Source organism: Capra hircus, chromosome 14 (genome assembly GCF_001704415.2).
Source record: "Capra hircus breed San Clemente chromosome 14, ASM170441v1, whole genome shotgun sequence".
Lineage (NCBI taxonomy): Eukaryota > Metazoa > Chordata > Mammalia > Artiodactyla > Bovidae > Capra > Capra hircus.
Genome location: NC_030821.1, coordinates 78,995,496 through 79,012,169, shown reverse-complemented (window position 1 = coordinate 79,012,169; position 16,674 = coordinate 78,995,496). Strand labels below are relative to the sequence as shown.

Genomic DNA, 16,674 nt, shown 5'->3' with positions numbered 1-16,674 from the left:
TCTCTAACAGAAGGAGGCTGGCCAGAACAGGGTGCTAGTTTAGAAAAAAATATGAAACATTCATTTCTGTAACGTTTGACTTTTACCGTATACTTGTATTACTTTAGTAAGAAAAATAAAAAAGTGTTTTCCATTAGAAAAACGGAGTAAATGACCGCAACTGAGACACACTGAGCCCCGCAGGGCCTTAGGCCCACAGGCTCTGCTCCTTCAGCGGCCCTCCCTCCCGGTCCCTCGAACTCCAGCATCACCTGGAGGCAGTTAACAGATTCCTTAGGTGACAGTCAGTGTTGAACCCTGGTCCTTTCTGGTGGAGAGATGACAGAATCAAGCAGATGCGTTTCTGTTGTTTCTGTTCTCAAATGGGAGTAGCTTGAGCAGCGGCGGGCGGTGGGGAGCGGGACACGGGGGTGTGGCTCGGTCCCCACTGGCCTGGCCGCCCCCAGGCATGGGGCTGGGAGAAGCGCCCTGCTTCCGTGCCCTCCTTCCCTGGCTGCCCTGGCTGGTCCTGGCGGAGGGAAAATCCTTGTTTCTGACACAGGAGGCCTTCCTGTTCCTGCAGGCTACCTGTGAGGGTGGGTGGGGCTCTGGGCCCTCCCTGCTCCCATTCCCGCCCCCGCCCCTCCATCCCTCTGCTTGTCCTGCAGCCACCCTGCGCCCAGCTCACCTCCCCCACCCCCTCTCTCCGTCCCTCCGTCCTTGGTCTGTGCATCTGCCCAGCCCTCCTGTGAGCACTGGTGCCCCCGTAGGCCCCCACAGCGTGGGGCTACTCAGCACTGGAGGCTGCACACAGGCCCGGTCCTCGGCCGCAGGAGGCTCCCTCTGCTTGGGGACCAGCCACAGTGGGGACAGTGACAAAATCCAGGGTCAGAGGACTGTTTTCTTCTCATTCTGAACGTCTTGCCATTTGCAGAATAAGGCGATTGCCACCCCAGTCCAGGGCGTGTGGGACATGAGGAACAAGCAGTTCCACACGGGCATTGAGATCAAGGTGTGGGCCATCGCCTGCTTCGCCCCCCAGCGCCAGTGCACGGAGGTGCACCTCAAGTAAGGCTGCCGGCCAGGCACGCGGTCCCGGGGTGGGTGTGGGGAGGCCTGCTCCGAGTGGAGCAGGTGGCAGCCTCCGAGGGGAGGGCGGGGCTTGGCAGAGGGCGTTGCTCAGGGTGGGCCTGTCAGGAAGGGGGAGCTTTGCTTCTCAGACTTGCTGTGGGAGTGAGTGTGCAGAGGTGCAGCAGGTTATGAGAGAAAACAGTAAGTGAGCAAGTGTACGGTGAAAGTGAAAGCTGCTCACTCGGGTCCGACTCTGCGACCCTGTGGCCTGTAGAGTCCATGGAATTCTCCAGGCCAGAATACTAGAGTGGGTAGCCATTCCCTTCTCCAGGGTATTTTCCCGACCCAGAAATAGAACTGGGGTCTTCCGCATTGCAGGCAGGTTCTTTACCAGCTGAGCCGCCAGGGAAGCCCAAATATACTGGAGTGGGTAGCCTGTCCCTTCTCCAGGGGATCTTCCCGACCCAGGAGTCGAACCTGGGTCTCCCGCATTGCAGGCGGGCTCTTTAGCAGCCAAGTCCAACAAGGGTACCAACTAGAGGCAAAGGAGAAAGTTGAGTTCACTGAACTAGCACTGTTTTTAAAAGCACTTCAGATTCATGTTTCTATATCAGACCAACCTGACCCAGTGTCAGACACTTTGAAAGCACCACCATAAACGTAGTTTGGTTGCCCATGCTTCTCCAAGCAGCCAAAACCTAACAGCGAATGGAAGGCGTGTGCCTCCCACCTCCCTTGGGAGGGAGCAGGAGGGGCCCTCAGAGCAGGGAGTCGCCGGTGGGCGTCTGAGCGGGCCTTGGTCCCAGGGAGCTGCAGCTCTAGGCATGCTGGAGAGGTGGCATAAGGGCCGGAGCCCTTTCTCCCACACCCGCCGGAAGAGAGAGCGGGGAGGGGTGGGGTGTACAGTCTGACCTCAGGCTGCCTCCCCCGCTTCTGTCTGGGGCCCTTGTGTTATTTCTCCTGGCGCCAGATGGCCCCAGGGCAGGTGCACCGTGGGCGTAGACGCAGATTCACGCTTGTGCGTTTCTTCACCTGCACTAACGTACTGGAGGCTGGGCACTAACTGGCTGGGGTGGGGCGGTGTATCCTCGCTTTATCGTAAAAGGCTGGGATGTTTCTGTCCCTGCGCTAAAATGGAAGCTGTGGCTCGTCTCCCCCGCCCCGCCCGTGACGGCCGCAGCTGCTGGTGCTGCTCTTAGCTGCGGGCTGTCTTGTTTTCTCCCATGGCCATGTCATCTGAGTCCAAGCTGTGCGCATGGGATAAACCGGGGGAATCCAAAGGGATAGTCAGTTCATGGCTCTCATTGCCCTGACAGTGCTCGGCGTCTGCGGGCAAGTGGATGGCAGCTGTTTGTGCCCGACTGTAAAAGAACAGCCCTGTCTCTGCCTGGGAGGGTCACAGCTGGTGGGGGCGGCGAGGCCACGATACGGCGTCTCCTGTTACATCCTGACTTTTCAGGGACCTGTGTGCTGAGCACGTGGCAGCCTCTGTACATTGTGTTGCTGAAACAGCCTCGTCTCGGGCTTCAGCAGGGACTCAGCTCAATGAAAACGGCCTGGGGTCTGGATCGATTAACACTGCCCTTTCTCGGGGCCTCTGGTGGGTCTGGATCGTCGGCACTCTGGGTTCTTCTTCATGTAACGACCCTGCTCCTCCAGGTCCTTCACGGAGCAGCTCAGAAAGATCTCGAGAGACGCAGGCATGCCCATCCAGGGCCAGCCGTGCTTCTGTAAATATGCCCAGGGGGCGGACAGCGTGGAGCCCATGTTCCGGCACTTGAAGAACACGTACGCTGGCCTGCAGCTGGTGGTGGTCATCCTGCCGGGGAAGACCCCCGTTTACGGTAGGTCTTGGTGCCACCCTGGCCCTGGCCCTACAGGTGTGCGGTGCGGCCTCTGCCACACCCAGGAGGGGCCTGTGTCTGAGTGAGACCAGGTGGTGTCTGATTGTGGCATGCACATGCCCAGGGCCACCTTGGCAGTGTCGTCTGAGGCCCCGGTTCCCCGAGATGGGTGTCCTGAGGGGGTGCAGGATGCGGCAGGCGTGCAGTTAACCTTGTCCGCTGCGGACACAGACTTGGGCTGGATGAAGAATGGTCTCGCGATATGCACGCAGTAATCCCCTTGGAGGGGTGGGGGCAGTCCTCAGCTCCTATTTGGGACTTGGCCCTCCTCTTGTGAGCCGTGCCATCTTAGAATCCTCTGGGATTTGATCAGAGTCCTTTCTGCCAGAAGGCCGGTTGCACTTCCACCTAGCTCAGAGTTTCCAAGCCCTGGGATGGAGTCCCAGGCCCTGGTGGGGGAAGCTTCCGGGTGTAGGCAAGCGTTGGTGAGATGGGGAGGTGGGTGCATGTGGGTCTGCTGGAAGCCCGGTGGGAACTGGAGGCCCCGTGCAGGAGGTGTGTGGGCACCATGGGGAAGAGGGAAGAGAGGCGCGATTGGCTCACTGACTGGCTTCCCCGTCTCCTATGGGCTCTGCATCCAGGAGCAGGAGGAAGCCCAGGTGACTCTTCTCCCAGGGTCTCCTGTCTCTGCTGGCCTGTCCAGAGAGCAGTTGCCCACTCGCTTCACAAGAGAACCCAGAATGGAGGGGGGGTGTAGGCCTGGAGAGCACTTTGGCATCGGGTTTGTATTGGCCAGGGACTAAGGATTCAGGGGTTTATATTTTTGACTACTCAAGCATTTGCTTGCTGACCCAAGTGCCTGGTTTCCAACCTGGCCCTGTGCACACTGCCCTGTCGGCCTGGAGAAGTTGCAGAAACGCCCCTGACTGAGAGTGGGCCTCCCTGAGCTGGTGGGGGACGCCCCGCAACTGGCACGGAGCTGGGTCCGGGCTTGGCCGTGTGTGTGTCAGGTGCACGGGGTGGGCAGAGGAGCGCCGGGAAGCCGTGCTGAGCACCCCGTTCTCTCGGCAGCCGAGGTCAAGCGTGTGGGAGACACGGTGCTGGGCATGGCCACGCAGTGCGTGCAGATGAAGAACGTGCAGAGGACCACGCCACAGACCCTGTCCAACCTCTGTCTGAAAATCAACGTCAAACTGGGCGGCGTGAACAACATCCTGCTGCCGCAGGGGAGGTGAGGCTGGCCCTCTGCCATGCACGGGGCAGCGGTGGTGACACCCTGGGCAGGGCGATGCTGGGGTGGCTCTGCTCAGCTATGCCGAGTGCTGTCCCGGGCTTGGCAGGCGCAAGAAGTCAGTAGGACGAGGGTCTTGGCTGCTCCTGGTCTCGGTGTCCAAGGCCCGTGAGGACTGGTGCCGGCCCAAGGAGAAGGGCTTTCTGACCTCATCCAGAGGTGGGTCCCGCATGTGAGATGTGGCAGCTGTGTGGCCAGTGCCGTGTAGACAGGAGGGCTGCACCAGCACCCCAAGTGCCCTACAGTCAGCGCTAGGACAGGGGGCTTCCAGAGCAGGAGGCGGTGCTGTCGGCCCCAGGCCAGGGCCAGGCTCTGGGGGCTGAGCAGCAGTGATACAGCGGAAGGGAGCCCAGAAGGGTGAGGGCCTCATGGAGGAGGCGGCATGGTGCAGACTGGGCTCTGGGGGCAGGGCTGTGTGGGCACCAGGAGCAGCCTGCTCCAGAGGGTGCAGGCCGCGCAAGGGCCTTAGGGCAGCCTGCCTGCTGGGAGCGTGGCGGTCATTCTGCTCAGAGACCGAGGGGCGAGCCTGGGGGCCTGGCACTCGCTCCAGGGGAACACAGCCACTGGGGAGGTTCACAGGAGCAGCCCCGCTGACCTTGTTCCGAAAGGCGACCCCAGCTCTGGACAGACAGGAGGGCCAGGCCCGCCAGCGTCATCCCAGGAGAGCTGCTGGTGGGAGCTAGGCCGGGGGCGCCCAGAGCCGTGGGTGTTTCGGCGATGGAGCTGCCCGGCTCACTGAGAGGATGCGTTTGGTCTGTGAGGGGAAGAGGAGAGATTGCCCCACCCTGGGCTCTGGGAGCGATGAGGTGACGCCAGCTGAAGCAGGGGTGCAGGGGCGGGCTGGGGGGAGCCTGTGCTGGAGAGGCTTGTTCAGGGCTCCTCACGTGCGGGTGGTAGTTAGAGCTTGTGGGCTGGAGAGCACCCCGGGATGCAGTGTAGACAGGAAGGACAGCCAAGCCTGGGCCCTGGGAGGTGCAGGGTTGGAAGGTCGTGGAGGCGAGGCAACAGCTCTGGAGCCCAGGAGGGGGTGGCGGGGAGCCCGTGCGTGGCCGCCACACGGCACGGACCAGCCAGGTGTGGCGAGGTGTGAGGCTCTCAGCCACAGGGCTGGGGGACATGAGCAGGGTGCAGGTGACCCTGCAGAGAGCAGTCCTGTTGCCATGGCAGCATGAGGCCCGGTCTGGAGGCAGGAGACGGGCTCAGCTAATCCCAGAGCTCTGCTGCCAGGCGAGCCTGGGAGCCGCGGGGCGGAGTGGACTGTCCAGTGGCTGCTGTGGTTGTGCCGGTTCAAAGTGTGAGTCAGAACTGCGTGTGTGGGTGCATCCAGGACCCATCAGAGGAAGGGGAGGGCAAGAGGAAAAGCTGTGGGGCCTGGGGGGCTCGGTGCAGGGCACCTGGGCAGCACGTGAGTCCGGGAGGAGAGAAAGATGAGGCATCAAGAAGGCTCCCGGTCGCACAGCCAGTGAGGCTGGGGCCCACCAGCTGTTGGAGAACCGGGCCCCCAACACCGCTTCTTTGGGGAGGTGACTGCTGGAGTGTGGCCAGCATTTAGAAGACCCTGGGAGAACAGCCTAGCTCCGTGCGTCCCCACTGGGACACATTCACCCCCCGAGAATATGTGGCTGTGTCTAGAGACACTGGGGTGCTGGGTAGAGAGCGATGCAGCTGCCAGGCACCCTGCGGTGTGGCCGCAGGTCCAGGGTTGGCTGCAGACCTTGGACTCTGCGGACGCAACTATCTCGGAAACGCTTGGTCACCTCCCCGGGAAGAGCCCTCCTGTCCCTGGGCGCAGCCTCAGCGGCTGTCCGCACCTGACCTCCCTCGTGCAGTGTGTGCCGCCTGCAGCCTCTCCCGCTCCGGGTCACTCTGCAGCAGGCCTCACCCCGAGCCTCTATCCCCGTCAGATGTTCTCTGTCTGTGTCAGAGAGATAAGGAGTCTTTAAAGCAGAGCCCCAGAGTAGGACTGGTGCCCATGTCCTGAGAGGTCCGGGCGGCGTCCCCAAGCCGTGGCCCCTGACACTTGCTTCCCCCACAGGCCGCCAGTGTTCCAGCAGCCTGTCATCTTTCTGGGGGCAGATGTCACTCACCCCCCCGCCGGGGATGGGAAGAAGCCGTCCATTGCCGCCGTGAGTATCGCTTCCCACAGTCCCTCTGTCCATGTGCGTTCCTACCTGTCCAGCATCTCTGTGATTGTCTGATTAGCGATGAAAGCACAGTGGTTTGGCCCAGTGCGGTCCTGTGCCCAGCCTGCTGACTTGTTCCCACTGGTTGGCACTTTCCTGGGGGACACTCCTCACTGCTGGGGGTGGGAGTCTTGGGGTGTCGCGTGTGGCTGTGCACCTGGCTTGGGGAAAACAGCGTGCTTAGTAGAGTTTTGCACACTGTCAGGCTCTCCAGGGGCCACCTCTGGGCTGATGTAATTCAGCCTCATCTGATTATAAGTGGAAGAGGGGTTCCGAACAGTCGTTGAGTTTTTTATTAGGTCCCTTGGGCAAACTTACATTCTTGGGGACGCATTCATATACACCAGGGCCGCACACGCAGAACACGCGTAAAGGTGGTGGGTTTGCCCGGGACTGGCCCTCGGGGCGCCTGCTGAGCCCGCTGCCCCACAGGTCGTGGGCAGCATGGACGCCCACCCGAACCGCTACTGCGCCACCGTGCGCGTGCAGCAGCACCGGCAGGAGATCATCCAGGACCTGGCGGCCATGGTGCGCGAGCTGCTCATCCAGTTCTACAAGTCCACGCGCTTCAAGCCCACCCGCATCATCTTCTACCGCGACGGCGTCTCCGAGGGGCAGTTCCAGCAGGTGGGCGCCGCCGCGCTGCTTCCGCCCTCCTCTCTGTGTCTGCACTTCCCCGTCCCTCTGCAGGAGGGCGTCTCGGGTTTCTGTTCTGCCTCCAGGTTTATCTGGTCCCTGTGTGGTAGGGGTGGGGCATGCAGGGTGGTCAGGACCCTGCAGCAGGATGGGAGGAGAGGCGGGGGCAGGGGCCGGGGTTGGGCGAAGGCAGTCCAGCAGGTTCAGTCCAGCACGCACCAGACAGGGCCTGTTCCGGCTCCACACTTTGCCTTCTAGGCTGTGGGGAGTCTGGGCTAGGGGACACATTCTGGGGGCCACCTCTACAGGGGAAGGGAGAGGAGAGACAGGGGCCAGTATCCTTGTGCCCCAACCCCTGGTGCTACTCAGAGAATGGTGGGCGTCACAGCAGGTTTCAAGGTGGGAATACTTCTATTTTCAGTTCAGTCCAGTCGATGAGTCCTCTCTGACTCTCTGCGACCCCATGGACAGCAGCACACCAGGCTTCCCTGTCCGTCACCAACTCCCTGAGCTTGCTCAAACTGATGTCCATCAAGTCGGTGATGCCATCCAACCATCTTACCCTCTGTCGTCCCCTTCTCCTCCTGACTTCAGTCTTTCCCAGCATTAGGGTCTTTTCCGATGACTCAGTTCTTCGCATCAGGTGGCCAAAGTGTTGGACCTTCAGCATCAATCCTTCCAATGGATATTCAGGACTGATTTTCGTTAGGATTGACTGGTTGGTTCTCCTTGCACTCCAAGGGACTCTCAAGAGTCTTCTCCAGCACCATAGTTCAAAAGCATCAGTTCTTCGGCATTCAGCTTTCTTTATGGTCCAACTCTCACATCCATACATGACTACTGAAAAAACCATAGCTTTGACTAGACAGTTCTTTGTCGGCAAAGAATAGCTCTGCTTTTTAATATGCTGCCTAGGTTGGTCATAGCTTTTCTTCTAAGGAGCAAGCATCTTTTAATATCATGGCTGCAATCACCATCTGCAGTGATTTTGGAGCCCCCCAAAATAAAGTCTCTCACTGTTTCCATTGTTTCCCCATCTATTTGCCTTGAAGTGATGGGACCAGATGCCATGATCTTAGTTTTCTGAATGTTGAGTTTTCAGCCAGCTTTTTTCACTCTCCTCTTTCACTTTCATCAAGAGGCTCTTCAGTTCCTCTTTGGTTTCTGCCATAAGGGTGGTATTATCTGCATGTCTGAGGTTACTGATATTTCTCCCAGCAATCTTGATCTCAGCTTGTGCTTCTTCTAGCCCAGCGTTTCTCATGATGTACTCTGCATGTAAGTTAAATAAGCAGGGTGACAATATACAGCCTTGACATATCTTTTCCTATTTGGAACCAGTCTGTTGTTCCATGTCCAGTTCTAACTGTTGCTTCCTGACCTGCATAGAGATTTCTCAGGAGGTAGGTTAGGTGGTCTGGTATTCCCATCTCTCTAAGAATTTTCCACAGTTTGTTGTGATCCACACAGTCAAAGATTTTGGCATAGTCAATAAATCAGAAATAGATGTTTTTCTGGAACTCTTTTGCTTTCTCAGTGATCCAGCGGATGTTGGTAATTTGATCTCTGGTTCATCTGCCTTTTCTAAATCCAGCTTGAGTGTCTGGAAGTTCTCAGTTCACGTACTGTTGAAGCCTGGCTTGGAGAAGTTTGAGCGTTACTTTGCTAGCGTGTGAGATGAGTGCAATTGTGCGGTAGTTTGAGTGTTCTTTGGCATTGCTTTTCTTTGGGATTGGAATGAAAACTGACCTTTTCCAGTCCTGTGGCCACTGCTGAGTTTTCCAAATTTGCTGGCATATTGAGTGCAACACTTTCACAGCATCATCTTTTAGGATTTGAAATAACTCAACTGGAATTCCATCACCTCCACTAGCTTTGTTCATAGTGATGCTTCCTAAGGCCCACTTGACTTCGCATTCCAGGATGTCTGGCTCTAGGTCAGTGATCACACCATTGTGGTTATCTGGGTCGTGAAGATCTTTTTGTACAGTTCTTCTGTGTATTCTTGCCACCTCTTCTTAATATCTTCTGCTTCTGTCAGGTCCATACCATTTCTGTCCTTTATCGAGCCCATCTTTGCATGAAATGTTCCCTTGGTATCTCTAATTTTCTTGAAGAGATCTCTAGTCTTTCCCTTTCTATTGTTTTCCTCTATTTCTTTGCATTGATCACTGAGAAGGGCTTTCTTATCTCTCCTTTCTATTCTTTGGAACTCTGCATTCAGATGAGTACATCTTTCCTTTTCTCCTTTGCCTTTAACTTCTCTTCTACTCTCAGCTATTTGTAAGGCCTCCTCAGACAACCGTTTTGCCTTTTTGCATTTCCTTTTCTTGGGGATGGTCTTGATCACTGCCTTCTATAAAATGTCACAAACTTCCATCCATAGTTCTTCAGGCACTCTATCAGATCTAATTCCTTGAATCTATTTGTCCCTTCCACTGTATAATCGTAAGGGATCTGATTTAGGTCATACCTGAATGGTCTGGTGGTTTTCCCTACTTTCTTCAATTTAAGTCTGAATTTGGCAATAAGGAGTTCATGGTCTGAGCCACGGTCAGCTCCTAGTCTTGTATTTGCTGACTGTATAGAGCTTCTCCATCTTTGGCTGCAACAAATATAATCAGTCTGATTTCGGTGTTGACCATCTGGTGATGTCCATGCGTAGAGTTGTCTCTTATGTTGTTGAAAGAGGGTGTTTGCTATGACCAGTGCATTCTCTTGGCAAAACTCTGTTAGCCTTTGCCCTGCTTCATTTTGTACTCCAAGGCAAAACTTGCCTATCACTCTAGGTATATCTTGACTTCCTATTTTTGTATTCCAGTCCCCTATGATGCAAAGGACATCTTTTTTGGTGTTATTTCTCAAAGATTTTGTAGGTCATCACATAACTGTTCAACTTCAGCTTCTTCAACATTCATGATTGGGGCATAGACTTGGATTACTGTGATGCTGAATGATTTGCCTTGGAAACGAACAGAAATCATTGTGTCATTTTTGAGAGTACATCCAAGTACTGCATTTTGGACTCTTTTGTTGACCATGATGGCTACTCCATTTCTTCTAAGGGGTTCTTGCCCACAGTAGTAGATATAACGGCCATCTGAGTTAAATTCCCCCATTCCCGTCCACTTTAGTTCGCTGACTCCTAGAACGTCGACGTTCACCCTTGCCGTCTCCTGTTTGATCGCTTCCAATTTGCCTTCATTCATGGACCTGACATTCCAGGTTCCTGTGCAATATTGCTCTTTACAGCATCCGACCTTGTTTCCATCACCTGTCATATCCACAGCTGGGTGTTGTTTTGCTTTGGCTCCATCCCTTCATTCTTTCTGGAGTTATTTCTCCACTGATCTCCAGTAGCATATTGGGCACCTACCAACCTGGGGAGGTAATCTTTTAGTGTCATATCTTTTTACCTTTTCATACTATTCATGGTCTTCCCAAAGCAGGAATACTGAAGTGGTTTGCCATTCCCTTCTGCAGTGGACCACATTTTGTCAGAACTCTCCATCATGACCTGTCCATCTTGGGTGGCCCTACACAGCATGGCTCATAGTTTCATTGAGTTAGACAAGGCTGTGGTCCATGGGATCAGTTCAGTTAGTTTTTCGTGATTGTGGTTTTCATTCTGTCTGCCCTCTGATGAAGAAGGATAAAAGGCTTATGGAAGCTTCCTAATGCAAGAGACTGACTTTGGGAAAAACTCCCATTTTAAACCTTAGGAAACTGGGGATCAGACAGGTTTTGTGGCTTTGATAGCCACAGGCTTGCTTAGTGGTGGAGCTGGGTTTTGGACTAGGCTCAGCACCTGAGCTAGTGGAGTTTGTTTGCTTGTGTGTCTCTAAGTAGATTCTCTCCAATCCAGAAATAAGTTATCTGATTGATTTGTTTGTGTGTGTGTTTCCCATCCTGCCTTCATGTCCACTGTGGATGGTAGCACTTAGAACATTCCAGACACCATGCTCTGCTTGTTTATGCATTATCTAACCTAAGCCATTTAACCACGAAACCTGGGAGCCATCTGCTCCATGATAGAAATGAAGAAACAGGCTCAAAGAGACAGAATCACAACAGCTAGCAGCAAGCTAATAGAGCTATAAGACTTAAATATGTATCAAACGTACATGTGATAAAGGGAGTCGTTTTAAGGTAACGAGAGGCCCCAAAACTTAGCAGTCCTCAAGCATGTCCTGCTTCCTTTCTGCAGGTTCTGCACCACGAGTTACTGGCCATCCGTGAGGCGTGCATTAAGCTGGAGAAGGACTACCAGCCAGGCATCACGTTCATCGTGGTCCAGAAGAGACACCACACGCGGCTCTTCTGCACTGACAAGAACGAGCGGGTGAGCGTCCTGGGCCCTGCACCCATTCTGCCACACTGAGGGCCTGGTGACACGGGCGTACCAGGCACGTGGGGACCGGCCACAGGCACTGGAGCAGGGCTCGCCTCAGCTTGGGGAGCAGTTGGAACCTGTAAACCCCACCGGTTGGGATGCGTCTGGGGGGTGTCTTTTATCCCATGTGGAAATGACCAAAGGTGAGGCTTCAGAGCCAGTGAGCAGCTGTGGTCCTAGACAGCGTGGTGTGAAGGATGAGGTAGAATGAGGGGAAGTGGGAGCCCTCAGGGCAGCTGGGGTGCTCCTGGAAGGGGGCCTGGCAGCTCTCCAGGGGTCCAGTCTGGAGGAGCGTCCAGGCTCCGTTACACCACCTGGCTGCTCCAGGGTAAGAACCGTGTGCGAGCAGGAGGCTCGAGACTTAAAGATGTGACTGCTGAGAACTGTCCACAACTAGGGAGAGATGGGATTCCTTAGATTAAAAGACTGTTCTGTTCCTAACAGAATGATAAAAGTAAATCCACACCTAGACACATTGTCCTAAAACTGCATGGTGTCAAAGTAGCTGCGTAAGATAAAAGACCTCCCGGAAGGGAAGGACATTAGGTCAGACTGCCCACCAGCAGGACTGGACACTGGGGGTTAGTGTCCACGGGGAGCAGTCCCCGAGAAGTTGACAAACACACCACTAGAGAGGTCTGTTTTAACAGACCACTGTCAGAAAGTGAAAGAGGTACCAATTAGTAAAGATTGAAAATGGGAAGAGTGGAGGAAACAAGCTGGGGCTGACAGAGCCCTGCTGTGGTGGCCGAGCTCACGCCCAGGGCACAAGCACGAGCTGGCCTCATCCCAGGGCACAGAGGTGGCCTCAGAAGAGCGCCAGACCTCACCCTTCTACAAACCTCATTTTCCGTTACCCAGTTTTAAATCCGTGGTAGAAAAAAAGCATAAGAAAACATAAATTTTTCAATTTGATTGTAAGGAACGCATGCACTAAAAAGGTAAAGAGTAATCAATTGTGAAATGATCAGAAATGAACGAAAAGGAGAATTTCGTACCAAACCCTGTGCAGTGCAGCTAACGCAGCACTTACGGAGGAGGGTATAGACACAGCTGCTGTGTTGTAAAACTAGAAAGAGGGCCATCAGTAAGTCTGAAGCCACAGGAAGGATGTCATCCCCAGGGGTCGAGGGACAGCTGAGGAGCTGGTGTGTGCAGCCCCCCTGCCGCCTCAGCCTACAGACCTCTCTCCAGGAGTCAGGGGGATCAAAGTCAGCTTTTTCCTGCACTCCACTTTCTCTATAGAAATAGAAAATAGTGAACTAGAAAATGAATCGCCCACAGCACAGATTAACAGAAGTGAGGCATACTTCTCTGAAGATTATATAAACTAGACTGAACAAAAGAGAGAATACTCGTGATGATGTTGGGAGCAGAAGGTGATAATGGCTGGCTGCAGAGGGGGTGTTATTTGAATCATACTGGATAACAGCTTCATGACAGCACGTTGGAAAACAGGAGAAACAGATGCAAATACTGAGTTGTAGAATGACTTCAGTTACCAGGATCAGCTGAGGAGGACAGTCCCAGTCGTCATCCCAAAGGCATCGGGCCCAGAGAGTTTTACAGGCAAATTGTACTAAGGTGTCACGAGGTAACCATGTTAGTGTGTGGCACAGGCTGGGAAAAAAAAAAGAGAAACTACTTAGCTTATTTGATGAAGTTAGTCCAGAGGTTTTTATAGGCAAGTTTTAATAAACCTTCAGAGAATAATCTTGTAGAAAGAATCTCAAAGGACAGAAAAAGTCTGGGGGACTTACATTATGAGGTTAGCCTGATAAAATCACCAAACGTTGTCCAGGATGTGGGTGCTGTGGTGAGGAGCACAGGGTCTGGAGTCAGAAACCCTGGCTCCAGTCCATCCCTGCAGCTTCCGGCTGCTTGACCATAAGCTGTCAGCCCCTCTGCCCTGGACTGCCTTGTGAGAGTGCTGGGAGGGTGGCTGAGCTGACACACAGCACTCAGCACAAGGTCAGTGCATCATTAGGCCGAGGATTCTCCTGCCCTTTGGACAGGAGTGGAGGCGGATAGCCAACTTGGAGCACAGTTCGGCAGTTCTAGAGATCTACCCTGGAGAAACCCACATGCTTGTATTCAGGGGGACAAATAGTAAAAAATCTCCCTGCTAACAGGAGAAGAGTTTGTGGTGTGTTTATATATTGGCATTTACATAGCAATGAAAAGTAATAAAAAAAAGTAATAAACATTATCTACCAAATGACTGTTTCTCAAAATTGCAATGTGGAACAAACACAGCAAGTAGCAAAATACATAGGATACATGTATACAGGTTTTAAATGGGCAAAGTAACACAGTATAACGCTAACGGAGGCTTAAATATGTAACAAAAATTGAGAGTTTGTGTGGGAGTAAGGAAGTCTAGATTTGAGACTGCAGCATGGAAGGGGGTGCAAAGGTAGGCACTCTTCTCAGGTATTTCGTTTCTTTCTCACGTCTCTGAGGCAGCATGCACCCATTCAGCAAGCGCTTGCAGAAGGTACATAGGGGTTATATGGGAGATTTTCTCTTCTGTATGTGTATTTGAAATTGCACAACTTCACAAAAAAAATCGAGTGACTTCGTGATTGACTGGGACTCTGCGTTCCAGGAGCTGGGTGCTGGGTGGATTTTCAATGGTCAAGTGTAAACTGAGGTTGAGTGGTTTGGTAGGACTTGTAGTCCCACCCTCACCCAGCTCCTGGGCTGGTCTCTGGTGGGGTGGCTCGCCCTCCCCAGTGGACTGGAGAAGCCCTAGGCATCTGTCCAGGTTTTCTAGCTCTTCTGCCTTGAGTATTGGCAGGGGCGTTGGGGGTAGGAATGGCTGTCAGGTATCCATCATCTGGTCTTAGATTTGTATGTTGATGACAGTTTCCATCTTGGCCTGAACAGTTAAAAAAAAAAAACAACAACACCCTTCAAGTGGTCCACACAGATGCTTGAGTGAAAGTCCTCACGGGCCTTTATGAGATGGCAAAAAATAACTCCAGCCCAAACAAAACAGGAACTAGTTTAATGTCAGTTGTTAGTGCGTGTTTAATTTAATGCTGTAGTCCTGAGCAAATGCATAGGCCAACTTAAGGTCTTAAGAATAGACGACAGTGTGGCTGAGTCTCGTTTGCTTGCTTGCATCACTTTGCCACCCCCAGCCGCGTCTAATGGGCTCTTGTGTTGCTCAAGGTTGGGAAAAGCGGAAACATTCCAGCAGGCACAACCGTGGACACGAAAATCACCCACCCGACTGAGTTTGACTTCTACCTGTGTAGTCACGCTGGCATCCAGGTGAGGACAGAGGGTGGACAGGCTCGGTGTCTCTGAGACGTCACGCATGCATTCAGCAAATGCTTGCAGAGCGCAGGCCATGTGCCAGGCACTCAGGTGGGCACCAGGGACGTGGTGGTCAGCAGTGAGCCTGGGGCTCTGGCAGTCCTAAAGGGAGGCTGGCGGGTGACCACTGGACAGTGGGGGCTCAGCACCATCCAGCGCTGTCAGGGGGGTGGGGGAGATGATGTCTGGTGGCGAGGGCAAAGGCCTGGCAGGCTGGAGGGGACCAGGGGCGTCCCTGTGTACCAGGGCTCAGCGAGCACTTGGGGGTCAGGGGGGTAACCGAGGGGCGGGGTTGGCCTTGCATGCCCACCTCACAGGTGAGCGGGCAGGGTCACGCGGGCATGCCTTGTCCCTCCGGTTAGGAGCCCCACATCCTGCCAGGAGCCATCCTGGGGGAGTGGTGCCCCGTGCAGCTGTGCCCGCTGTCAGCACTACACCACCCCGATGTGAGGCTGTGCCCTGCAGGAGAGGGGCTCCTGGAGGAAGGGCTGAAGTCCCCTCCTGAGGGATCTGATCTAAACTTGGAGGATCACTGTAGACTCCGTACTTCGGACGTCCCGTGGGAACCACACACTGCCAAGGCCCTGGAACAGGGCGTGGCCAACTGGCCGTGGGCACGTCCAGCCTGCAGCCTGTGGGCACAGCCGAGGGCTGAGTGGGTTGTACATCTTTAAAGCGTTGTTGAAGAGGAAGTGGAGCGTGGCTTAGAGAACGCGGAGGCCCCCGTGGTGTTCCCTGTGGCGGCTTCCGTGTCCGGCAGGCACCTCGCCTGTACTGGCCGCCCAGCGTCCATCACCGTCTCTTTCCTGGCCTCCCGCCTCCGGGTGGTGCTCTGGCCCTCCACGGCCTCCGGTTCGGCTGCTGGACCAGCCTTTCCCTGCCTTCCTGCGCAGGCCCTCTCTACTGAGGAGTCTCGCTTTTGAGACAAGTGCTGTGACAGGACGAGCCTCTGGGGCCTGGCCCTGCTGTGTCCTCAGCAGAGCCTCTGACGCTCACGCCCCACTGCCCGTGGGCCCCGTGACCACCTGGGGTTAAATCCCCAAAGTGGGCGCAGACCGTGCCTCCTCAGAGGACAAGCAGGCCTGCCGCCCACCAACTCTGGGAGCCTGAGCACAGACAAGACGGTGGAAGCAGCCAGCACCCAAGCGGGGGCATCAGGAAGGACCAGCCAGCTGGGTCACATGGCAGCCAGAGAAAGCCCTTCCCCCGGCTGACTGGCCATGGGTGCCCTGCCAGGCAGGGCAGTGGCCCTCGGGCACCCCCACTTTGTGGGGGAGAAAGGGGAGCAGGTGACCAGTCCATTTCCTTCAGTTTCAAAAGTTTCCAGACTACACACAGTGCACAAAATAAATACGTGTTCAAACTCCTATTTAAAAGGTGTTAATGTATAATTTATTAGAAATTTCTTCTTGTCTTTATAAATAAAACATCATAGAGAACCTAACGCATACAGATATTGTCCTCAGAACAGCTACTTCGGTACAGTTGTCCTTCCTATGATTTCCTACGCACAAGTGAACGTGTGTGTGGTCTGCATTTTACCAGTCGGCGGTCATTTGATGATACATTGTGAGTAATAGCAACTTCTCGTCACTGAGCGTCCTCTGTGGCGCTCGGGCGGAAGCACGGCTTCTCAGCACAGCCGGGCAGGTGAGTCCTGGAGCCCTCTCCGTGTCTGCCTCTCACCCTCTGACCTGCTTTCAGGGAACAAGCAGGCCCTCACACTACCACGTGCTTTGGGATGACAATCGCTTCTCTTCCGATGAGCTGCAGATCCTCACCTACCAGCTGTGTCACACCTACGTGCGCTGCACACGCTCCGTGTCCATCCCGGCGCCAGCGTACTATGCTCACCTGGTGGCCTTCCGGGCCAGGTACCACCTGGTGGACAAAGAACACGACAGGTGAGTGGCACGCCTCTTCTGCCAGGGCCGTTTCCGCAACAGGCTTTGG

The 16,674-nt window shown here is 54.6% G+C and overlaps 1 protein-coding gene across 1 annotated transcript in view; it reads left to right on the top strand.

The window, feature by feature from the left end:
- Window positions 1–16,674, top strand: part of AGO2 (argonaute 2, RISC catalytic component) — a 91,324-nt gene that overhangs the window by 62,776 nt on the left and 11,874 nt on the right. Inside the window, exons 11-18 of the mRNA XM_018058614.1 lie at window positions 914–1,047; window positions 2,710–2,894; window positions 3,966–4,125; window positions 6,221–6,311; window positions 6,801–6,995; window positions 11,212–11,346; window positions 14,575–14,676; window positions 16,426–16,625. Of these exons, the coding sequence (XP_017914103.1) occupies window positions 914–1,047; window positions 2,710–2,894; window positions 3,966–4,125; window positions 6,221–6,311; window positions 6,801–6,995; window positions 11,212–11,346; window positions 14,575–14,676; window positions 16,426–16,625 (1,202 nt within the window). The remainder of the gene's footprint in view (window positions 1–913; window positions 1,048–2,709; window positions 2,895–3,965; window positions 4,126–6,220; window positions 6,312–6,800; window positions 6,996–11,211; window positions 11,347–14,574; window positions 14,677–16,425; window positions 16,626–16,674) is intronic.